This window comes from Anabrus simplex, chromosome 3 (genome assembly GCF_040414725.1).
Source record: "Anabrus simplex isolate iqAnaSimp1 chromosome 3, ASM4041472v1, whole genome shotgun sequence".
In the NCBI taxonomy this organism is placed as follows: domain Eukaryota; kingdom Metazoa; phylum Arthropoda; class Insecta; order Orthoptera; family Tettigoniidae; genus Anabrus; species Anabrus simplex.
Window position 1 is genome coordinate 297249148 of NC_090267.1, and position 26852 is coordinate 297275999.

Below are 26852 nucleotides of genomic sequence, written 5' to 3' on the forward strand. Positions count from 1 at the left end.
TAGCAACTAAAATGAATAAGTTAATGAGATATCATGGAGTTGCCTTTACATAAGTAAACTGATCGGTTTATATCCTAACAATATTGATTTTCAACCTCCAAAATGTTGGATGTAATGGAGAGGACTGTTGAAATACCTTGTCGAATATTACTTTGAAATCCTCTTTTAAACCCTGCTTTAACAGAGGGCAATTCTGTACGCTCACAAGACGTGTTAAAAAAATAAAAAAGTTAAAACAATTTAGGAAATGAAACAGGAAACACTTTCTTCATCATCTATACAAAAAAGAAAAACAAAGATCGAAAATATGGAACTGAGGAAATATTAGTTCTGTCTAACCAGTCTATTAACAATGATCGAAAATCTATTTTCACTCTTTTATAACTGATACAATTTACCGTACGAGCTATGACAATGGAGATATTCATGAATTAATGTCCCATTGCCAAGTCCACCAAGCGCAAGGTTGATGTGAAAATATTGCTCATTCCTCATAATAACGAACTAGCCGGCGATGGTGGTGGCTGTTGCAATTGCTTTTTATAAGCTGAAAAACCGCGTGATCATTATCCTTCATTGATCAGGAAGGTCATGAAAAAGACCATCGAAATGAGGAGAAAAACAGAAAAGTACGATCACTCGAGGGGTAAACAGACTCATAAAAGAGGTGTTTAGAATTCAAAGCCTCGAATGCTGTAATATCGCTGAGCCGGAAGAAAATAAAATGTGATGGCCTACAAAGTCTTAATTCTATATTACTTATCAACAATAACATTATATTGATGGGCTGTTGTTGTTGTCGTCGTCGTCGTCGTCGTCGTCGTCATTTGAGCTGCTCTTCTGCTTCCACTCATCTCCGATAGATGGCTTTACTAAGGCAATTATACAAACGATACCTTATACAGTTTTCCAGGAAAATTTGTTTCTGTGTGTTTTAGCGTTTGCTTTACCTGAAGGACCCACAATAATGGGAAAACTGTTAGTTTTATCAGAAAAAAACGAGTAAGTTCAGAATATCGAATTAAAGTTGCTATAAAATATTCAGATGTATTTTATTCGTAGTAACCATAAACATTTGCCAGGAAACTTCACTTTGTGTCATGAAAATTGTTCAACTTTGGCAGAAAATATATACAAACTCTTTTGTAGGAAATTGAGTTCTAAATACTCAGGGTGGGCTCCAATGTTTGAATAATACCAACCATACCGGCAGCGTATTCGCTTTTAAGGGCTCTAGACATACATTTTCCGTCGATTTGCATCACGTATTCTTTCGCACAATGGCCTCCTTAAGAGACAGCATGATATTAATTAGCCTGTCTGTTATTCTAGATCATACTGTAATTGCGTTTGAAATTTAATCCAGATAGGACATACAAATCTTTACAGTCTGTCAAACACACAAAATTTCAATAAAAATTATAACACTAATAGCTGAATTACCCGTGCTTCGCAACGGGACATAAATAAATTATGCACGGCCGGCAGGTACGCGTAGAGGGGATAGGCGAGGTGCGGCGCGGAGGCCGTGTTTTATAGCACACATTTAGGTTTTACTCGCTGAACGTTAGAGATAAACGAAAAGTGATAAGGGCATTTCGTATAGGGAATTAAATTTTTAACCTCGTATATGCCATCAAAAGTTTGCTATTTCTTAGCGTTATCTCTTTATTTTAAATGGAATTTTGAACGTTTGAAACGTGACGTCACTAAAATGGTCACCATCTTTAAATAGTGCAAAATATCGAAATCAAAAGTAGCCTATATGTTAACCATGTAAATAAGCTATGTTCATGCAAACATTGATGTAAATCGGACCAGTGGTTCTTGCGTGATTGAGAAACACACAGACACACAGGCGCACACCATTTCATTTTTATATATTAGTATAGATAAACATACCTGTAAAAACACACACTATTTGTATCTTCTGCTGCCACTCATCTCCGATAGATGACATTACTACGGCAATTAATGTTTATAGAAATTTTTTGTGTTTGACAGACTGGAAAGTTTTTATGTCCTATTTGACTAAGTCTACACTGGAAAGTATGGCCTCCTTCTTAACAAACGAAGATAATATTTAATCCAGATGCATCAAGTTTTCAGACGTAATAATTCTACGAACATCCAACCATATTTTCCATTTTCACATTTATTACATGAGTAGGGATTTCTTTATGTAACTAAGGGACAGGGACGTAAGGAATATCATACGGGCCCGCCTGCAAAAATAAAAATTCGGGCCCTCTCAAAACGTAAAACCTAAGGTTTCGGCAGTGGGCACAATTCCTATCCTTGCCGCCAGATGGGGGCTTCATTCATTCCATTCCTGACCCGGCTGAAACTGGAAACAGGCTGTGGACTTTAATTTTTCATAACTGATAAGCCTAGTCTATTATTAACATCGCGCAGAGGAAGCTCGTTCGAAACAGGTCGGTACAACTTCTTATTGCCATTACACATTGTTGTCGAATAAATGTGAGACAAAAGGTAGGTGTTCAGAAGATTCATGTGTAATACGATCTCACATGTACTACAGATAATTATGGTATAATTTTCTGATTAAAATGTGATATTTTGGTCTCAATTTTCATTGCAGATCTTTTGTAAGGAGCGTGTCGTAGTGTTGTGAGGGACGGCAAAGGCAAGCATTATTTACAGGTGGGCTGTGCGACACTCAACACAGTTTTAATTGCTGCTGCTGCTAGATGCTGCCTCTACGTACAAATAGTAAATACGAACTATTCCCACTGATATTATAAAACCGTCCTGACCATTTCCGTGCAGAGTCTAGATACAGTACGGGGTGTTTGAAAAAGGACTCCCTAGTTTTAATGTGTTCTAGAATCTGTACAAAGTGACATACACTATTCTAGTTTGTGGTGTATGATTCATCAACTTTCCAAGTTTGGCTCCCCTGCAGTTGGCAAGTCTGCTTGACCTTGAGACGGCGCCAGTGCTGTTTGTTTCCTCTGTTCCCTCAGTTCAGTCCAGGCGTGCGTGCAGTGCAGTGCATATATTAGATAATACAGTCGCACCTCCATATCTCGAACCTCCATTATTCGAATTTTCAGTATCTCGGAGTAACTTAAATTTTCCGTCCGTTTGTCCTATTTTTCACGTCTATTACTCGAAAATCGATTGTACGAATTTTTCGATTTCTCGAAGCAAATGTTTCCTCCATTAAAGCAAAAAATATAAATCGAATTTTGTGCAACATTAACTGTGCAATACGGCATTTGTGGTTTGTGAGGAACAGTTCACAAGAAAAGAAAGGGTTACAGTGATGCTGGGAGCTAATATGACGGGAACCGAAAAACTGAAACTTCCAGTGATCGGAAAATCGACGAAGTCTCGCTGTTTCTCGGGTGTGAATTAATTACTGGTCATGTACGAAATCAACCCCCGAAGTCGTGGATGACAAGCTCCATTTACGAATATCTTGGCTGCGTGGTATTGACGAGAAGTTTCAACGTGTATGGACGAAAGGTTAAAAGTAACAAACAGAAGAGGCAAACGGATATTTCTTCCAAAGGTGTCAACGGAGGTATTTTTCTTGTTTCACTACTGTATGTACTGTATCCTGTCTTCTAAACAGTTTCTAAAATAAAGGTTATAATTAAAGTGATGCCGCAAAATAGAATTTGCTTGTATGTTTTTAAATACTGTTAGAAATAATGTATTCAGTATAAGCCCGTAGATATATATGATTCAAATATGTGCTATACATGCTCAAAAACGGTATTCTCTATACAAAATTCCTATGAGTTTCGACTTGACATTTGAGCGCTGCTTTTTGACGGAGGCTAAGTAAATCAATAAACAGCCAATCTTAGACAGCCGATCGCTCCGATAGAGCGCGTTAGACTCCTCTAGCTCTGGTTACCAGTGTTGTCGATCTGCTGTTTTCTGTAACCACGTGCTGTCAGCTAGGTGTTGTATTGTGCTCAGTCCTTTTCGCGGTCTTTGTCAGTTCACTCGGTCATTCTTGACAAAGCGCTAACAATGGCGGCTAGAAATAATGAATTGATTGAGTGGTTGAAGGAGCATAATATTTCAGTTCACGATAACATGGTGAAAGGTTGGGGCGGGGGTGGGGGGATCTCATGCATCTTGTGAAACAAAACAAGCCGTATTATCCAATTTACGTGGTGGATTAAATAGTCAGGAGCCGTGGGCATTAAGTTTTTAGCCTCCCTTGGTAGGATTATTTCCCGTGCTTAAGAGAAATTGAATCTATTAGCAATGCGAGCTCTTCTGGATGGTGAGTAGAAATTTAATTTCATTTTCTCGCATTTTATATTTTCGAGCATTGATTTATTTTCATATTGTAGCATTATCCTAAATATGTTACGCGTTATTGTTCATCTTACGTGAGTTATGCATGTTGCTACGAGTATATACATTACCGTTCCTGTTACGTATCGTGAATCAGCTGTTTGTACTCGTATCAATTTCGCACCAATGTCTGACTTCCGGTTAAGCGTCAAGTTGAAACTCATAGAAACGGAACTATATACCTCCAAATTTCGATAGCTCGAAATAAAATTTAGCTTCCGAGGTGATTCGATACATCGAGTTTCCACTGTATATTACTTTTTGCGAGGAGTCCGCGGGGCCCCTTAAAGACCCGGGCCCGCCTGCATTGCAGGCCCAGCAAGCTCTAACGTTACGCCCCTGCTACGAGACTAGTCAAGGAAGTGTATGAAAGTAAATCTTGAGAGCAACAGAATCCATTGATAATACGTACAGCTGGGGATAATGTAACTGAGCACATTGATAATGCCTTTGTCATTTTAATTTCACAATCATTACTATCATTTGCGTGGAGCTTATAAGAAGTGACATGACGCACAGAATGCGAGATATTTAAAGTATGGGAGTGCAAATATTAGGGGCTACCTGGCCGAGGCGGTAAAGGCGTGCTCGGTTCCCCCGGAACGACGTGGGTACGAATCCCCGTCAGGAAGTTGTAAAATTTAATAAACGAGTTTTCCACTTCCGGAGGTGCATATAGCCCTGAGGTTCACTCAAAGGGCAAAGGCGGCCGGGCGTAGAGCTAACCACTCTACGCCATCACGTGTCGAGGTTAACAATGGTGGAAGCCTTTACCTTCCACTCCTCCAAGGGCCTTCATGGCCTGTACGGAGGTGTCTTTGCTTTGCTTTTTGAGTGAAAATAGTACTGTAATTACATCGAAGAATACAATGAGCTTAACTTTCATAGATAATGTGCTCCATGATTTTATTTAGAAATCTCCTATTTGGTTAGGCTTGGGATAAATAGGTTCGAACGGCTTCGAGGCGAGAAGAAAATTCAAATGAAGTGTTATGGCACAATATTTATTTATAACTAGCTGTTTAACGCATCGTTGACGGTTTTGAAACCAATTTGCATATAAATACGATAAAAACGGGACGGGCCTTGGCTGGCACTGCCACAATCTTCTAACATGGAATACCGTCGTGCTCGGATGGGAGTGACGCCATCGCTGCACACAGAGAACGAAGTGTCAAGATTGACAAGAAATCCAGAAAAGAATTTGATCGAATAGCTACTGAATACGCGGAGATACCGAGAGAAAGACTATTTCACCTGCGATTCAAAAGACAATCTAACACGAAGACACGGAGTATCAACTACTGAACATTTCAACACTAAGCTGAGGACATTTTCTAAAATGTTTCTTTGTTCCTGAAGCAGCTGAGCATGCAGAGTAAAGTTAAATATATATTTTATGTCAAGTTATGAAGAATAAAAGACATTTACTAGTGCTTGCAAATGCATATTTAAGTGCCAAAACACAATTTTTTACTATATTTATTCTTGAGATATCTATATCTCTGTGAGTAAGTTTAGCCCTATCACATCCTGTGACGTTGTGATGACGTTCTCTCAGTTTAGAAATATGCTGACTGATATGAGGCATGACTTTCTACCAAACAACCTTGAAAAATATACAATAAGTTAGCCGAGTGGGGAATAGATCTAGAGAGAAAGCTGTTTCATGACTTTCATACTGTCTTCACTGATTCGTTATCAATAACAAGTACAAATACAACAAATACAAAGTTGTGCTCCGTGGTTGAATAGTTAGTATCGAGGCCTTCGATTCAGAGAGTCCGAGGTTCGACTTCCGTTAGAACAGGGATTAAATCCCGTGTGTTTATCTGGTCAATTCCTTGGCCTCGTGAACGGGTTATTTGTGTTTTTCTCATCTCTTTTCATATACATTCAACTTACCATATTAGCAACCGCTACACAAAACGCTGAATACATTCTTCGGCATAGGATTGGTGTTAGAAAGGGCAATCGCCCATAAAACAGAGCCAAGTCCACATGTGTGACCTCACCAGGGTATGGGAAGTGCGTAAAGAGAAGAATAAGAAGAAAATAGAAGTTTTTACAAAATTTTAGTGTCTGTTTTAACCATTTTAGTGCCTGCTTAAGCTGCCCAAAACAGATTTTTCAATGCCTAGTTAACTAATCATCTCATGTAGCCGAAAAAAAAAGAAGAGCGAGAAACTGTACCGTGTGGTGTCTTGCAACCTCCACTCCGTTTAACTTAGCAGGTGAGCAAGGAATTTGTTTCAACCAAACCAAACCAAACCAAACCAAACCAAACCAAACCAAACCAAACCAAACCAAACCAAACCAAACCAAACCAAACCAAACCAAACCAAACCAAACCAAACCAAACCAAACCAAACCAAACCAAACCAAACCAAACCAAACCAAACCAAACCAAACCAAACCAAACCAAACCAAACCAAACCAAACCAAACCAAACCAAACCAAACCAAACCAAACCAAACCAAACCAAACCAAACCAAACCAAACCAAACCAAACCAAACCAAACCAAACCAAACCAAACCAAACCAAACCAAACCAAACCAAACCAAACCAAACCAAACCAAACCAAACCAAACCAAACCAAACCAAACCAAACCAAACCAAACCAAACCAAACCAAACCAAACCAAACCAAACCAAACCAAACCAAACCAAACCAAACCAAACCAAACCAAACCAAACCAAACCAAACCAAACCAAACCAAACCAAACCAAACCAAACCAAACCAAACCAAACCAAACCAAACCAAACCAAACCAAACCAAACCAAACCAAACCAAACCAAACCAAACCAAACCAAACCAAACCAAACCAAACCAAACCAAACCAAACCAAACCAAACCAAACCAAACCAAACCAAACCAAACCAAACCAAACCAAACCAAACCAAACCAAACCAAACCAAACCAAACCAAACCAAACCAAACCAAACCAAACCAAACCAAACCAAACCAAACCAAACCAAACCAAACCAAACCAAACCAAACCAAACCAAACCAAACCAAACCAAACCAAACCAAACCAAACCAAACCAAACCAAACCAAACCAAACCAAACCAAACCAAACCAAACCAAACCAAACCAAACCAAACCAAACCAAACCAAACCAAACCAAACCAAACCAAACCAAACCAAACCAAACCAAACCAAACCAAACCAAACCAAACCAAACCAAACCAAACCAAACCAAACCAAACCAAACCAAACCAAACCAAACCAAACCAAACCAAACCAAACCAAACCAAACCAAACCAAACCAAACCAAACCAAACCAAACCAAACCAAACCAAACCAAACCAAACCAAACCAAACCAAACCAAACCAAACCAAACCAAACCAAACCAAACCAAACCAAACCAAACCAAACCAAACCAAACCAAACCAAACCAAACCAAACCAAACCAAACCAAACCAAACCAAACCAAACCAAACCAAACCAAACCAAACCAAACCAAACCAAACCAAACCAAACCAAACCGAACCGAACCGAACCGAACCGAACCGAACCGAACCAAACCAAACCAAACCAAACCAAACCCAACCCAACCCCATGGCACTACAGCTCTTGAAGGGCCTTGGCCTACCAAGCGACCGCTGCTTAGTCCGAAGGCCTGCAGATATCGAGGTGTCGTGTGGTCTGCACGACGAATCCTCTCGGCCGTTATTCTTGGCTTTCTACACCGGGGCCGCTATCTCACCGTCAGATAGCTCCTCAATTCTAATCACGTAGGCTGAATGGACCTCGAACCAGCCCTCAGGTCCAGGTAAAAATCCCTGACCTGGCCGGGAATTTAAGCCGGGGCCTCCGGGTAAGAGGCAGGCACGCTACCCCTACACCACGGGGCCGGCATTTGTTTCAACACTTAGTTAAAATAAAAGTGGGGAGAAAATTAATTTAAACTGCAATGCTAAAAACAATCTAGGCTGAAAATGTCACAGAAAATGCAAGTGACGATCGCAGAATAACTCATCACTTCACGTGGTACGCGAGAAAGAGGGAGAAGCTGTTCTGAAGTCTTGTGCGTCACTATCGTTATCAGAAAATGGAAGCAAATTATAGTGTAACAACACAAGATTCAGGAGAAATACACATACACTCGTTTAGAAATTGTTTCAGGCTTATTGTTGGTAATAAGTTAGAACTACTTGAGTAAAAACTGTGCGTGTCATTAATAAATTGAGGAAACGTACAGTAACTCTTCTGGTCATTCTGTCTAACCTCAGTCTATAATGAGATTTTTAAATGATATGTAAATTATTAATTTTTCTTGGCTTAGGTCATACAATATACGAAACTTTGTTCAGCCGTTTAGAAATACATAAGGAACACAGAACATGTAAACAATCAAGAAATAAAAAGAACAAGAACTATGAAAGGAAAGACATGAAAATACAACATGCGGCAAACATACCCTACTGAAATAATAATAATAATAATAATAATAATAATAATAATAATAATAATAATAATAATAATAATAATAATAATAATAATAATAATACAAGAAAGGTTTACCGAACGAAGTATACATTGGAGGTTCAAAGAATGTTGTCAAGATCAACTGTCTAGCTTTTGCTGATGATTTAGCGATCCTTTCTAGAATTACAGATACAGCTGTAGAACAAATAAATCTTTTGAAACAACAAGCTGAAAAGGCTGGGCGTTAAGAACTCCTTTGAAAAACAAAGTATTTGACTGATGTCTCTACAACTCCCCAACAACTAAAGACAAGGTATGGTAAGATTGAAAGAGTTAACAGCTTCAAATATCTCGGTGAGACTGTGCAGATGGGATCTAATGAAAGGGAAGCTAACAACAGTAGGCGAGAGAGGATGACCGCAGCGTTTCGCAGAACACACGACCAGTACAAGGAAAAGGCAATTTCAATGCTAAACTCAGACATTACAACGCGGAGTTTAAACCCGAATATCTCTACGGAAGTGAATGCTTTCGAATTACTGGAAACACTGATCTGAGAGAAACTGAGAAGTTTGAGAGGAAGATCCTTCGGAAGATAATGGGCTTCAAGATCGTGGCTGGATAATACAGGTTGCGAGGACGAGAGGAATTATATTAGAAAACTGAACGACTGATAGAATCCATCAAGAAGCGATAACTCAAGTTCTATCGCCACCTATTTAGAATGGAAGACAAGCGGTTGACTAAGAAATATTTTACCATACCCAATAGCAGACCTAACACATGTGATAAGTGGTTCAGGGAAGTCAGGAAGGATCTGGAAAAAAATGGACTAAATCGTGAATAAATTGTTAACAGAACTAAGTACCGACCCCAGATCAATAACTTCAAGGGCTTTCGTGAAGAACAGCATAACAGCGGGTGGACAGCTGAAAGGAGACAGGCTGCCAGAAACGATACTGGGGAGCGAAGAAACCTTCTAAAAATGTGTAAATGTGGCTTATTGGGGTCTCTAATGGCCGTAAAATCTATAATAATAATAATAATAATAATAATAATAATAATAATAATAATAATAATAATAGCGGCGTATGGTCTCCGGAGAGACATGTTGCAGGTATTTCGATTTGACGGCTATAGGCGATCTGCGCGTCTTTAAGGACGAGGCCTTAGCTATGATGATTTATAATATTCAGGACGGCCCAGACACCCAGTTCCCTAGACAGAGGAATTAACCAATTAAAGTTAAAATCCCCCGGCCCAGCTGGGAATGGCACCCAGGACCTCTTGAAACAAAGGCCATGGAGCAGGACACTACTGAAGTCACAAACATGTTCTGAACATCGGTATACAGCATTATATCATGCAAGGCGCCGACAGCAACATATTTAATTGCGTCGGTACTGCATGTGTTCAAAATGTTCACCCTTACGACTGACGCATTATTCATAACAGCCCTGTGGATTGTTGAACATGCTGTTGAACTTAGCTTGCCACAAGGACCAAAAATTAACTCTTTTCTCGAAATTCGTGAAAATTTAGCATACCCCCAATGCAGGCATGTGGGGGGTGAGATCCGGGGTGTGGGAAAGTTACGGGAATTTCAGTGATCTCCATCTTGCTGCTTCCATTGCCACTGCAGTGGCAAGTTCCTGGCGACATTCAGTACTATGTGATGTTGAGAGTACGTTTGTAATTTCAATACGGTTTGTTTAGTCACATACTGTATTTAAATACATAAATAAATAAATAAATAAATAAATAAATCAGTTTTCAAAATGAAACAGAACTAATTTTTTTATAGATTTGTTGATAATAATGTTCTATACCTGAGGAGCTCCATCGAGACTGGTTAGCTGGTTGTGACGTTGGGCGATGACACAGGATATGCGAGCGTACACGTACAGCATTACCGTGAGGGGGATGAAAAAGGAACCCATCGCTGAGAAGATGACATAGCCTTTGTTGTCGTTGTAGGCGCACTGGTCATCCTGCGTCTGCTCCGTGTCATTTCTGTGGTCATATATAACATTATAATCATACTGTATCCACAGGCTGTGAATTTTCATTCATCATATCATATCACATATCATATCATATCATATCATATCATATCATATCATATCATATCATATCATATCATATCATATCATATCATATCATATCATATCATATCATATCATATCATATCATATCATATCATATCATATCATATCATATCATATCATATCATATCATATCATATCATATCATATCATATCATATCATATCATATCATATCATATCATATCATATCATATCATACCATATCATATCATATCATATCATATCATATCATATCATATCATATCATATCATATCATATCATATCATATCATATACCATACATCATATCATATCACATATCATATCATATCATATCATATCATATCATATCATATCATATCATATCATATCATATCATATCATATCATACATCATACATCATATCATATCATATCATATCATATCATATCATATCATATCATATCATATCATATCATATCATATCATATCATATCATATCATATATCATACATCACATCACTTCACATCACATCACATCACATCACATATCATACAAACAATGGAGCCATTTGAAAGAAAAAATACGTGGGCTGTAAATCAAGTAATGGCAATGTAGTCCAGACACTCGCAGGAGATCGCGCATGCGCAAATAGGATATGGGAGCGGTCAGGTGGCGCTTTTGTCGATGTGTAGTAAGCATCTGATGGGCATCCAGTTGGGAGTATTGTTTTTGTGTGGCGTTGAAGCGAAAAGAGTCGATTTCTCCGCTCTAAATCATGTTTTTAAAAGGTGAGCAGCATTCGTGGATTAAAATCGAGGTTGCTCGTGGCAAAAATGGATCTGAATGTTATCGAGGATTACGTGAAACCAGTGGTGAGAATCCATTACCGTATAGGACGGTTGCATGATTGGAGGAGGAGTTTCGTGTGGGTCGGAATGAGACTGCGAATTTGCACCACACATGTCGGCTGTCCATTCCTCAAGATCAGACTGACATCCTGAGTCGTCTCTTTTCCGTCGGCTGAGTGGCTCAGACGGTTAAGGCGCTGGCCTTCTAACCCCAACTTGGCAGGTTCGATCCTGGCTCAGTCCGGTGGTATTTGAAGGTGCTCAAATACGACAGCCTCGTGTCGGTAAATTTACTGGCACGTAAAAGAACTCCTGCGGGACTAAATTGCGGCACCTCGGCGTCTCCGAAGACCGTAAAAGTAGTTAGTGAGACGTAAAACAAATAACATTATTATTATTCTTTTCCGTCGACCATCGATGGGCTGTCCGTTAATAATCCGTAGGTCTCAGTCATCAAACGGTGTGCCACGTACTGACTAAATGCCTAAACATGAGGCAAACTACGTCCCATTGAGTTCCACATCAACTCACCGACGCACAGAAATGGCACCGGTATGCACTGGCTGGCATCGACCTGCACAGGTACCGCAACGAAGGAGACGCATTTCTGCAGCGTACTGTCACCATTGATGAGACGTGGTCACGAGCCTACGAATCTAAATTAAGGCGTCAGTCGGGTGAATGGCCTCTTCCAGGTTCCCCACGTCCACAGAAATTTCGACAGGGATCCAGTCGGTTGAAGCTTATACTGGTTGTGGCAGACGACTACGAGGGTGTAATTCTTACTCATGCTGTGCCTGAGGGACAAACCATCAACAGTTACTACTATTGTATTGCCGATTCTTGGAGCGACATCTGCGTCTGACTATGTGGAGCAAACTTTCACGTTTGTTGAGAGACGATCGCCCTATCGCGTTGCATGACAACAAACAGTGTCAAGCTCTTATTGCAACGGTAGCACTGGGAGGTCTTGGAACACCCTCCGTACTCTCCACAAATGAGTCCCTGTGACTTCGACCTGTTTCCGAAATTAAAAGAACCCCTCCTAGACCGCCGATTTCTTGACGCGCAGTAGGATGCTCCGTCACTGTCAACAACAGAGAACACCTTGTCAACGGTCATCAATGGCTTCCCGACATTTGGCAAAAGGTAATGGACTTTACAGGTGACTACATTGAAGGATTGTAATGTAATTGTACTTGTTAGTTCATTAAATATTGCGTTCTATCAGTATTGCCACTACTTTACTTACGGCTCTCGTACAGCGCGTTCTAGGAAAGAAAATTCTTGGCAATTTCTTTAATCGAAAACAGATTTTTTAATGTATTGAACCATTCTGTTCATGGACCAATAGTATAGATTTTAGTATTGGATATTGGGATTACATAAGACCACCCAGGGAGTCATTGTCTTATAGTTTATTTCATAAAATATTCCAGAAGAAGCGTTCTCGTGTGAAGAGAGCTAGAGCGTCATTATGAAAATCTCCAGAACCTCATTAAAGGGAGTTATGTCCCAAGCCAAGCCTCTTAATGAAGATTGGAGACGCTTCCCGGATCCCGGCAAAACTAACCTTCGGAGGGAAGAAGGAATTAAATTAATATCTTTGGTTACGAAAGAGATGCATTGGATATGATACAAGAATTGCAACCTGCATAATTTATGCTTAATTTTGATATGCATTAGGGCTGCAATCATAAATGCATTCGTTAAGTAGGGTACTTGACGTGCTTTGTGCGGGAAAACTTCGAGTCGCGGGCGCGCGTATCCTGCACGCGATCAAGTGGCGTGGCTACGCCAACCTGATTATAAATGCAAGGCCGCCTGGCACATCAGCCTCATTCTCTGACCGTAAGGCTGCTTGAACGAAGTCGTCATGCTGCAGGTCGGTACCGAGAACAACATTTTATCTTCGAGCTGCACATACAACTAGTACTACTGAATCTGCGAGGAAGTAAGTAATCAACTTGCATATTCAGCTAAATTCTTGATATTACCTGTGTTGATATGCTATGGTGTGATGAGGTACTGCCTATAATAGACGGATGAACTAGTAGCTTCATATTTCTGTGAGGTCAAATTGTAACTGACGTAATGCTAGAATAATTGTAGGCTCAGGGTAGTTCTGATACCACTACATGTTGTCCGAGTGAAAGGATGGAATAACAGTGTTACTAAGAGTGGAGAAGAAACTATAGTATACCAGGTTTAAAATTCAGAACAAGACTTGGTCAATGTAACGTGTGAGGCACGATAGTAGTGGAAACAGGCATCGAGTCTGGACAGTCTGTAATAAATGAATTTGTTTTCATTTACCCCTGCATCAAGCCAGAACGAGCTTCTACATCAACATTGCGAAGAAGCCACAACGGGAGCTGAAGTCGGCACGACATCGGGAATCGATCCAGGAACGTTGGGCGTACCTGATCAGCGCGACGTCGAAGGGGACATCTTCCAACCATCTAAGGAGCTGTACAAAGGACTCACGCAAGATAGAATGTCTCCAATTGTTCACCAGTATCTGCTGCAAGCGTCGCAGTTTGTCATGATGTGGTAAATTCAGTGATCCACAGGAAGGGCCGCTCCGTCATGTCATCAATCATATAAGGTCAGAGCTTTCCAAATTCTGTTTCAAGCATGTCATTTAAATTTAGATAGGAATAGGGGGGGCCGTCAGCCAACAGGTTAGTTTATGGTAGGAAAATTCTTGGTAATAAGCGCTGGGCCTCAAGCTCGAACCCCGTACATTAGGGTAGATGATAGTTTGTAGATTCCTTGTTGGTGTGTTTATATTACATTTCGATAGTATTATATTAGCGTACGTGTTATCTTCATGGGTCAGGTCGAACTCCCTTGGTCATGGTAGGTTAGTCAAACAGGCAGGCACTGTTTATTGTGTCGCGTTTAGGCATTTGTCTCTGCAGACGTAGGCTGTATAGTTGAGACCAGGATTTACCCCGTAATTCACCTAGCTTTACTGACAGGGCGAGCGAGTCCGAATGTTTGAGAGATGTGGGCATTATGCATGTAGCTGACTGTATGAATTGATATGAGAGAGCCCCAGCACAGTTTGAGAGTGTATTGGATGCATTTGAGATGCCTTATTATGGCCATGTGACTATAGCTTACTGTATCGTGCCTTTGTATTATCAAGGTTGAGCCCATGGGAGGCGGAAATAAGATTTGTTATATTGCTGGTGATATTGAGATGAGGGCGGATAGCCCGTGTGTATTTAAAAGGGTGCTTTTAGCAGCCAGATTATGTGAGGTACTTTGAAAGGCGAAGTTTCTTAGCACGCAGTCAGTCAGCTGGGCTCATAAATTGTGTGGACTGCCGCCTGTCGAGTGCTCGGATGGTGAGGGCTATTGTGCCTGAAGTCACAGTCTTGAAACTTGGTTATATGGCTGCCTGCAGCTTGTCGAGTGTGTAAGGGGGAGAAGACGACCTTGATGTTTTGAACGCAGGGAGAGATTTTTGTTCTGTTTGTTCTACTTTAATTTTAACACTGGCCCGTTTGATATTGACCCCTTTGACATGTTGGTTGTGTTCCTTTTATGTAGTTTGTATATGAATATTTAACGCCTTGCTTTTCATGGGACCAGGGTTCGAGACCGGGTCAGGGCACTGTACATTATGTGTTTATATTTGTTTGCACCGGGGTTCGATGGTACGAGGCATAGTAAAGTTTATGGAAATTACTGTTAGATGTGTATTTCAGCAGATATCCATTTTCTATTGATTCCATTACTCACACAATTGTAACATGCTTGTTACAGCAGAGCTGTTTCGTGAAGGCAGTGAACTGGTTGTTATCGGCTCAACATTATCTTTACCCCAATCATATTTGAAAGCTCTTATATTTGTAAAGAGTATATTTTTATGTAATAAATCCCTGATTGTAAAACTTTGAATGCAGCGATGTTTTCTGTTAGATATTTTTTTTTCATTTTATTTTAGCTGATTCTTACCTGATTAGTCACATATCCTATTTTTTATCTTAATATTGCCCTTTGTTCTCCCTTGTTATCCCTGAGAAGTGCGCGATTGTGCGGCCGAGCGTGGATATGTGTTCAGGTAAGACTATGTGCACAAGCTCACGTTTGTGGGAGTTCTTTCACTACTGTACTCTGGGTTCGAGACCGGCATTCGCCTGGCCGGAACCATAGTGTCCTGTAGGGCACAGTATGATGATTTTCTTGTTTTAGAAAGATGAGTGGATCCTCTTTGGAACTTTTTCCATTCCTTTTTTACAAATTGTAAAGTGCTTTATATAATTTTGACAAGTCTTTATTGTTTCTTAGGTATTTAAACTGAAATGAATGAAAAATGGCATCCATCTCTAAGCACAGTTCAAACCATACAGACTGAAAAAGCTCCTAATACCGCATGCTAAGTTACAAATATCTGATGTTATGTCACTCGTCATAGCCTTCGTTATGTTCTGTTCCGGTACCAATTGACAGAAGTGGGAGCATATTTAGTAGCTTCGTTCAAATCAGCCATTATCGATTCACCCATTCCCCGTTATGGACGATAAATTTTCGTTGGTCAGAAAATGCTCGCCGCATTATATTGATGTAGATTTAGGCCTGTCGCAAATTAATTTGATCGTATTTTACTGAATGTTTTGGAAAAAAAGTATTTTTCTTAAAATGCTGATAAAATCTATTTGCATCTTAAGTTTAGTATGTTATGCCTTGAAATAGGGGTTAAATCACAAGGGCACATTTACGCTGGCAGAGCACATAGTTCTTCCATCTTTCCTAACAACTATTTTTTGACACAACACAAATCACCGGCTAGCATATTTTTTCTTATCTGTAAACGGAATCTCGGATATGAAATAGCTCTCTTTTACCCCATCACCAAAGCTGAAATCAATATCACTGTCATTGTCTAGCGAAACTTCAATAAAATACGTAGTAATTTCCACGACACTAACATTCACCAAACATCGCGAACCGCTCGACTCTCCTTGACTTGTTTAATCCTTAGTTACGAGCGACAGTGATCCAACCTAAATATTCATGGCATATTATTTGTATAACATTATGTGCTATTTATAGTTCTGTATGTTTATTTTTGTAATCTCATGTGCTATTTGTAAGTCTGTATCTTTATTACAAGATAAACAAATTCGTCAGACAGCATCTGCCTGCACTCGTAATTGGTAGTGAGTGAGAGCTAGCCAGCATAGGCCTATTTAATTCAGAGTGAGGAAATGATATTGCTGACATTAAACTCTGTATGGGTTCGTAAGGCAGGCGGAAATGTCTAGCCGCATAGATTGTACAGTCTGAACATAAATTCTTAACTACTGTTGGACTTTTCTTGCAACTAACCTTAAAAACAAATTCTGATATAAAAATAATATTACTTCAAATACTGCCATGAACTAATAAGCCTATGAATTTCTAAGTGCGTAGAGGCAAGATTCACAATAATTGTAGTGTAATTTAATAAATATATCACAAAAATGACCGAAGATGCGAATAATTTGTTTTCCAATTAAATGTGCAGAATGAAATCACAACGCCTATTGGGCAGCGTGCTAGTTATAGCGGGAGATTTAAATAGGTGACGGTGAATGGGTTTAAGGTACTTTCTAAAATGTATGCGCTGAGTTTGACATAAAATGTTTCTAGTTTTCTGGGTCGAAGAATCCACTCAAGAAAAGGCTCCAGTTGTATATCTTTAACGGTTTCGGAGTTCCGAAAAAACTACTACTTTAAAATATTATTGTTTGGATTCCACTCAATCAGAGCTATTGAACGACATACAAATTGTTAAAATCAATCTGGTAGTATACTGGACATAACAGTTGTCGTAAGAGGCATTAGAATTTTATACAGATTGTACCAAAATTCAATACTGCAACCTCTAAAGTTGATAGAAGAGACCAAAACAAACGTTTTGGATAAGTAATCATGCGTTTGAAACGAATTGACTGTGAAAATCAGAAATTGTACTGTGAGGGTATAAACTAATTATGACTCGTATCGTAGCTCTTGTTCTTTACACCATCTTTGATAGGTCCCAAAGTAAGTCAATTCATCACCTAGTGTTTTCCTTCAGTTTTCGTACTTGTAACTGTTTTTAATATCTCGGGTGCGGTAGGTACTCTCTAGTCCTAACTCTGTATGCCGTCTTCCCTAAATCTTAACTCATTCTTCACATTTAACAATTTTTCGAATCATTTCCTTCAACTTGTTTTAAGACTTACAGCTTCATATTCTAACATGTTTAATCTGGTCAAACTGAGTATGTTGGCTGCGCGGTACGCGCGTTTTAGCTTGAAGCTTGCATTCGACAGATGGCGGATTAGAATCCCACCGCCAACAGCCCAGAAAATGGTTTTCTGTGGTTTAAACAATTAAACTGGTCAAAGTGTTTTGTCTCCCTATTTCGGTGTTTGGTCAATTTGTAAACGTTTTCATGTAGCCTACTCTAGTTTCAAGCACAACGTTTAACATTTATTTTTGCTAATATTGTTTAACAACTAACAATTCGAAGGTTTTCGGCGACCAAGGATGGGGAAAGTAGTGGCCCTGGCCTTATTTATGGTACAGCCCTAGCATTTGCCTGGTGTTAAAATAGGAAACCACGGATAACCATCTTTAGAGCTGCGGGCGGTGGCATTCAAACTCGCTATCTCCCGAATGTAAGCTCCCAGCTGCACGACCCTAATCGCACGGCCAGCTCCCTCGGCCATCATTTGAATTCTGAAAGGCTTATGCTTTGGCCATGGTTTCTTTCTTTTGCTGTCTTTATACCTGAACTCAGGTTTTTCCTCTTCCATTTCGGGTTTGATCAGTATCTTGACAGAAATGGTTTCCTGCAGTTCTTTCATAATTACAAGCACTCCTTATTTTCACTAAATATTCCAGATATTTTTATCCAAGATCTCTTGACCACATTTCCCTTCGCTTCTCATTCCATCACTCTTGGACATCCACATAGTTTTTTGACAGACATATTCAAAGAATCTTCCTATAAGTTTTACTGTCATTTTCTGATCTCTCAGTCTAAACTACTTCATCATCCTCCGTGGTATGCAGTGTTGCTGATAATGTGATGTTACATGATCTTCAAGTATACATTTACATCCTATTACTTCTCTAAGATTCTTCCGTTTGTAGAGTAGGCGATCGACTTGGGATTCATTTTACTCAGTTTTCTATGCGAATAGAGGTCCTTCCTTCTTGTATAGATATGAATTCTTGATTTTTAAGTTCTGCGCCATAAGAAAGTTAACCATTCGTTCTTATGTACATTGAATACAGGTTACAATTATTTAAAACTGAAATGTAACCTAGATTAATAAATTGCATTATGTTTAATCAGCGTGAAAACTCTGAACATGAACGCAAAACGATAAGGTGAACAATACAATAATTAAAATACATTAAGAGAAAACTTGGTTTCGTTAAGAATCCCTCTCCATTCACCTTATGACGTCGCACGTACATTCAACTATTTTTGGTAACATTGAGAAAGGAGATAAGGATTAGGAATGCAACGGCCATTGTCTTAATCAATAATTTGCCTTTATTAATATTTAATGAGCCTCCGTGGCTTATGCCGCAGCGCGCCGGCTTCTCATCGCTAGGTTCCGTGGTTCAAATCCCTGTTAATCCGGGACAAGTTCTTCACTGGGTACTCCGAATTTATCTTTACGACTGTTACGTTATTGGTGTTATTTATTGCGAACTAACTTGTATGGCTGGTCGCCTAGTGACACGGATGATTGGTTATATACTGTATTGGTACGGTACTGTAATTTACAGTCCGCCTCTGTGGTGTAGTGGTTAGTGTGATTAGCTGCCACCCCCAGAGGCCCGGGTTGGATTCCCGGCTATGCCACGAAATTTGAAAAGTATTACGAGGGCTGGAACGGGGTCCACTCAGCCTTGGGAGGTCAAGTGAGTAAAGGGGGGTTCGATTCCCTCCTCAGCCATCCTGGAAGTGGTTTTCCGTGGTTTCCCACTTCTCCTCCAGGTAAATGGCGGGATGGTACCTAACTTAAGGCCACGGCCGCTTCCTTCTCTCTTATTTGTCTATCTCTTCCAAACTTCCTATCCCCCCACAAGGCCCCTGTTCAGCATAGCAGGTGAGGCCGCCTGGGCTAGGTACTGGTCATACTCCCCAGTTGTATCCCCCGACCCAGAGTCTGAAGCTCCAGGACACTGCCCTTGAGGCGGTAGAGGTGGGATCCCTCGCTGAGTCCGAGGGAAAAACCGACCCTGGAGGGTAAACAGATTACGAACGAACGAACTGTAATTTACAACATTTCTACACCATGTAACTTCTGCCTCGATATTCCTAAGTCTTCCGCAATGGTACCGTTATAATAGGTGTAAGATTCTCTATTCAATGACATATGTAACATCATGGGTAGGAATTTACGTTTAGGCGTCAATATGAAGCAAATTAAGATATCAAATTTTCGACCCCTCATAACTTCGTCCATTAGGGTCGTAGGACAACTATTATGGTCATCACCTCGAGATTAAAGAGATAGATTTGTAATAGTATCCCAAATGGGGGGTTTGGAATTGACATTTAGACGGACAATTCACCCTTTTCAAAACTACTGTGGACATTTTTCAATATTCATAGTCACTTATTCACAAACTGAACTTGTATTCGCTACAATGTCACACACACACACACACACACACACACACACACACACACACACACACACACACACACACACACACTCTCTCTGCCTATTTGCAGATAAAGAGAGCAGAATATTTGGAGTCACTCGACACATTCCCTCGCTACGGCGCTCGTAGTTGTACTGAGTGCGCGTAATTGAGCGTTTAGAGCACGATGCTCCGTTGGCAGAGGTTGCATTACCACGCTAAATTTATTGTTGTGCCATTTAATTGAGGCCTTGAGCACGGGCAGCTAGCCCGGTCTTTACAATCGCTTGTGAAGCCTAGTATAAAGCTGAAATTTGGAAGTTTCTCTGAAATACCTCAGGGGTACTGGCCATCAATGATAATGGGAGGAAGCTGCGTGCCGTAATTATCATATGTTTGTTGCTAGTGTTACAAATGGGTCCATAATAAGATGTTTATTTATTGTTGACATTTGATAGTTATGCGATAATTCAATTTGTTAAATTATGTAGTGTACTGTTTTTTAAAAAAAATATGTGTTCCTAAATCTTCAACATACAATATTGTTGTATGCGTTTTTGTGCATCGAAGAGGAAGAGAAGCAAAGAGGCACTAATATTTCACGAATTTCCTGCAGAGAACCTAATGAGTAATGAGTGTCTCAAAGCAATTTATCGCAATAACTTTGTCCCCAAAGTAATTTTTCTTGATGTGCTAATTCGATATTTTATTGTGTAGTGTAGGGATTAATTTTTATTGAACTCTATTTACGGATATTCGAACATAATTATCATATTGTTGTGTGCATTTTGTACTTTGAATAGGAAATTTTGACAAGAGAAGAAGGAGAATTACTGTTTGGGATATGTCCATTGCGAGAAATCACTTTGAACCTCTAATTACATTTGTCCTTGTCTGCAGAAAATTCAGTGATAAAGGGAGGAAGCTGTGTGCCGTAATTATCATATTTTTTGTTGCTAGTGTTACTAATGGGTCCACAATAAGATGTTTATTTATTGTTAACATTGTTGCAGGAAATTCGTGAAATATTAGTGTCTCTTTGCTTCTCTTCCTCTTCGAAGCACAAAAACACATACAACAATATTGTATGTTAAAGATTTAGGAACACAAATTGAATTAGTGCATACCTATCAATTACTGGGCCGATGACCTTCGATGTTAGGCCCCTTAAAACAACAAGCATCATCAAGCATCATCATAACTATCAAATGTCAACAATAAATAAACTTCTTATTATGGACCCATCAGTAACACTAGCAACAAAAAATATGATAATTACGGCACACAGCTTCCTCCCCTTATCATTGAATTTTCTGCAGATAAGGGCAAATGTAATGAGAGGTTCAAAGCGATTTCTCGCGATAGACTTATCCCAAGCAGTAATTCTTCTTCTGTTGTCTGTAGCCTTCATATCAAAGAATATGATTATTCATTCGCAGGCAAAAGTAGAAGTGTGAAGTAGCCCACGTTCTGTACTAGCAGTCCTCCCTAACTATCATAGTCATATGGTGATAGGAACGAAGGGATCCCGGAGAATAAATATTAAATTCGCAGCACCCTCCCCCAAGAAACGCAAAAGAATTGAAAGCTGCTTATGAGTTTCAAAATTCCGATGCAAGCTGTTCAACATCCAATAATGAAGGTACAGGCAATTTTGAATCTAAAACTGATATGCGGGTCAGCCATTCATCCACCCAGACTAACATCTAAAATTTTGAGGTGATTAGAAGAAATGCCTCGTACGTGTAAAAGTAACTTGACTAAATAGCACTTTATGAGAGAAGCAGGAAGAACTTACTAACGTGCAAATAAAACTTAATGAGATAGATACTTTCTACGGGGAATTGTAGGTTCAGTAGAAATATGTTGCTGAAGGCAACATTCACACCAAAGCTCATCTTAGAATAGTTTATTATGTTCCATAAACGCAGGCCGAGTGATGCTTGCCACATGAACGGTTCACAACAAAATGTTATCAAAGATTACCCGAACTTCAAGGTTTAAACACATCATTACTAATGTCAGTAAAGCCAACGTTGCCTATGCAAAACAAAACTTACCGACGCTTTGCTCAAAGTACTTTTCTCTCAGTGAATCCTTATGTAAAACTCTAGTACAATCTATGAATAAAGTGTAATCTGCAGCAGTATATTAAAATTACAATTTAAGTAGGTTCGAGATGACATATTTCTGTCATCCACACACTGTTTTGTTCAGGAAGTTTTCTGAATATTTTAGTTCAAAAAATAAGAAAGGAAACGCACAATATCATTTCACAAATTTCCTGTGGACCAAGAATTTTATTTTTTGACTACGCCCACTTACTGACTGTAGCACTTAACGAATTATAAATTCTAAGTGAACAACATCTCAAGATTACGGCAAAATTACTCTCAGAAGACAAATGTATTGAACAATATCCTTGTGGAAAGTTCTATTTTATATATATATATATGTATGTATGTGTGTGTATGTTCAGCCCGAAGGCTGGTTGTATCCTCAACATATCAGCCAACACCTGTCATAGATGGCCTAGGCGTCACTGAAGAGGCGTACGAAAGAAATGAGGAGTGAGATAGTTTCCCGTTGCTTTCCTCACCAGGCCAGAAGCAGCTATTGCATACCAGTCTGATAAGCCCACTGAAATGCGTGCACCAGCTGACCCTATGAGCGACATTTTCACATTATTCATACCAGGGACTGGCTTGCATAAATTATATATTTAGATACTATAAATAATAAAATATAATGCTATTATTACTCACAATTAGAAATTTTAGCACGATATTATTTTGATAAAATATCAATGAAAGTAGCCTTAGGCTATTTAATAATCTACATACGTCTAAATTCAGATAGATCAGTAATCAAAATCAATACCTTTTCCACAGAGAAGGGTTCATTTCTAAAACGCAATCATTGGCGGCCAGCGCAAACGTGTCGAGCTATGAAACTACTCTGATTACAGTGCGGGGACTCATTTGTCAAAGCTGGTAAAGGAGCTAGCTAGAGTGACAAATCAAGTCGGCCATGCCTTGAGTAAATTAACGATGTCAGAATATAGAAGTATCACTTATAATTTGCCAGAAAAAGCCTGTAACGACAACTTTCCGTGCATGCTGCGGAGTGAGATGTCACGTCAAAATGTGTTATTGTATATACTTGTACACCTCTACACGAACTACTCTTACACGATTCTCATTGTTGCTAGAGAGCACCTTCCGGTTTCTTAGCTAAATGGTTAGCGTGCTGGCCTTTGGTCCACGGCGTCCCGGGTTCGATTCCCAGCCGGGTCGGAGATTTTAACCTTAAATTGTTAATTTCCATGGCTCAAGGACTGGGTGTTTGTGCTGTCCCCAACATCCTTTCAACTCACACACCGCATATAATACTATCCTCCACCACAATAACACGCAGTTACCTACACATAGCAGATGGCCACCACCCTCAACGGAGGGTCTGCCTTACAAGGGCTGCACCCAGCTAGAAATAGCCACACGAAATTATTATTATTATAGACAGAAGCGAATGGATTGTCACGGAGAGAGTGTGTAACATGAAAATGAATGTTCTTTCACTTGAAGAACGAATTTGTATATTAAAGGAGAGTGTTTAAGCAAACTAACTGAAGTACAGGAGAAGTCAAGTCCAGAACTGTGTTGCAAATCGTAGCCATTACTGACAAAGAGTAGGAAGAAAACGTGAACAAAGACTTTAAGAAAAGAAGGTGGTGGCATACGAAGAAGAGAGCAATGCGATTTTCGAGTGTTTCAATGGAGTCCGTGCTGAGGCATTACTTGCAAGTTGAACAGTGTTGTTGTCTGTTACTGTTTCTTGACAGCTGTTTGGCACTGGTAAGAGCAAAATGTAGTTTTCATTGAAGTCCTACACTCGTTTATGGCTGCGACAGTACGGAAGTTGCTGACGTATGGGTGATGCTGAGTAATGATATTAAAGGCACGACTAGTGCATCTGGATGTCATGCGGCCAGTCATGCTGCAATAGCACACTCTGGTCAAGTGAGGAAAGCAATGGAACAATACTTCACACCTCTCAATGCTTCATTATGGCGCGCCATTGGTTTCTGCGGTTTCCCTATAACCGCATAACCATTTGCGGTGTTATTTGAGTAACCAACCATCCTCCGGGCTGAAGACGTAACAGACAGGACCATTGTTGCAGGAAAAAGTCCTGATCTAGGTATGGTTATTTCCTCCGATACACCATCATCTTGCAAGTAGTTTGTTGAATATTACAATGTAAACTGAAATGCGGAAAGTCATGGGGTATGGGTATAGTATCGTGTAGATCCTCCTGTAGCTCGGCCAATTGTAGTAACTCATCGTGGCATCGATTCCACAAGTGGAAGAAACACCTTTCGAGAGATTCTGCCCCAAGCCGTATGGATAGTTACCCATAGCTTCCTGTAATTTGGGTGTGAATAGACCTCACAACCACGTCCCATAAATGATCGACAGAGTTCACATCAGGCGAGCAAGGAGGCTACATCAATCGTTGAAACTCTCCAGAAAGTTCCTAGAGCCAATTTTGGACAAGTTGGCCCCGCTGATAAGGTGCATTATTTTGCTGGAATATCTGAATACCTGAAGTCCGTGAAGGATTGCAAGAGGCCACAAAGCAGTTTAACGTAGCAGTCATTAGTCAACGACCTATTCAAGTGGGTGGGTGGGTTCCATAGATTCATGGAGCCTACGCCATATCCGATCCCTACAAAACAACTGGAACAGTGACTCATCGGACCCAGCTGCATGTCGCTGGTCCGATTAGCAACGTCACGCGCGCAGGTGAGACGCTGTGCCCGGTGTCGTGAGGTTACCAAGGGCACTCTGGTAGGTCTTCAGCTCCCATATTCCACTGACGTTAAAGAATGCTGCATTGACCTTCTGGATATGCCTCTGGTATTTCCTGCATTGAGTATGGATGTGATATGAGCCAGTATGGCTTGTCAGTTACCACGGAAAATTCTAGCCAGACGCCGCTAATCACGATCATTAAGCATCCGAGATTATCCATTACTCTATTCATTGTGGGTGATATTGCCTTCTATGATGTATCCCTATACACACGCGGCACCGCCGATCGAGGAATTTTAAGTGTACGCAGAACTTCGACAATGGAATATTTCATTCGTCTAGCCCCACTGTCCTCCCCCTTTCTAAACACGATAATTCGCATTGTCTTACCACGAGTAACACAGACGGTGTTTACTCTCATTGTCGAGATGTCAAATCGCACCTGATACAAGTCTGGGCACTTCGAAGACGTCACGGTACGGTGCCACCGTCTATTACGCCGGTACTACTATCCCATGACTTTTGTAGGTTAATAGTTTCCTACTCCATTCAGGAAGACCACCCCCTGTAAAAGACTGATTTTTGTTTTTTATTACCTAATCGGTTTGAAAACCTTTCACTATAAATGGATGCACATTGCATGTGATTCGGCTACGGGTTATTCGGTGTTGTGAGGACGATCAGTCGCCTGCCTCATACTGTGGGAGATGGAAAATGAGAAATGAATCGACTATTCTACCTCAAACCTAATCCTGCTTGTACCGGGAGGTACACCCCTACGCCGCACTTTTAAATCTTGCGCCAATAAAACCTCATCTACAGGAGGAACTCCGAACTTAAAACTGGAACAACTTGTAAATTTTCTCAGAAGATGTCACTGCCGTAATTTTTTATGGTGAAGTTTCCTGAACTGTGTGAAATTCTACTTGGTTTGGTTTTCCATTCATCAAGAAGTTTGGACATTCTCTCATAGAGGTCACTACAAAAACTATGATCATGCACCCTGGTGCGAAGTGAAAGAACCTCTCAGAAGTAATTTTGTTTTCATAAGTTTTTCCTTTACTAAATTTTTGGGTTGGCAATATTTATCCTTTCTTTCCGCCTGTTTTGAATTTAACCAATCAAGAATTTCTGTAATTAATTTCCTACCAATCACAGGCTTCTTCTTCGATTTGGTGTGTTACTTTAAGCTACCCAATAAAATTGAGTGGATGTGGCTGTTTTATTCATGAAAGGTCTCGAACTTTCCCCGAGGGTTTATAAACTGCTGATTTTCACGTCTCATGGCCATTTGATCAACGTCTAACTAAGTGTGTGGATGTGAAGCAGGAGGCAGGTGGCGCCTCTTTCATCAGGCAGCAGGTCTTCAGCAAGGTAATGGCCGTTTAACATATTATTTATTGCTAGCTCAGCAGTTTAACCCGCGGGAAAGGTCCGAAACTTTAATATGTAACCTTTTTTTCTAAAATGTAAGTTCTGCCGGCTTATGTAAAAACTTTGTAACTGTAATTCGGGGATAGAGAGTGATTTACCCTCTCGAGCTCCCCTTAATTTTGGTTTTGAGGTGACTACGTTTTGGTAACTGATTTTCTTCCCTTCCTTAATGTTTTAAATTTCTTTCTTAGACGGGTCACCTCCATAGTTTGGGAATAGCGCCTGTTTCATCGGCCTAGTGCCTGTTAAGTTTTAAAAAG

The 26852-nt window shown here is 40.0% G+C and overlaps 1 protein-coding gene across 1 annotated transcript in view; it reads right to left on the reverse strand.

Moving 5' to 3' along the window:
• LOC136867248 (probable G-protein coupled receptor No18) overlaps positions 1-26852 on the reverse strand; it is a 1741601-nt gene that overhangs the window by 32277 nt on the left and 1682472 nt on the right. The window contains exon 10 of the mRNA XM_068227059.1: positions 10606-10789. Within this exon, the coding sequence (XP_068083160.1) occupies positions 10606-10789 (184 nt within the window). The remainder of the gene's footprint in view (positions 1-10605; positions 10790-26852) is intronic.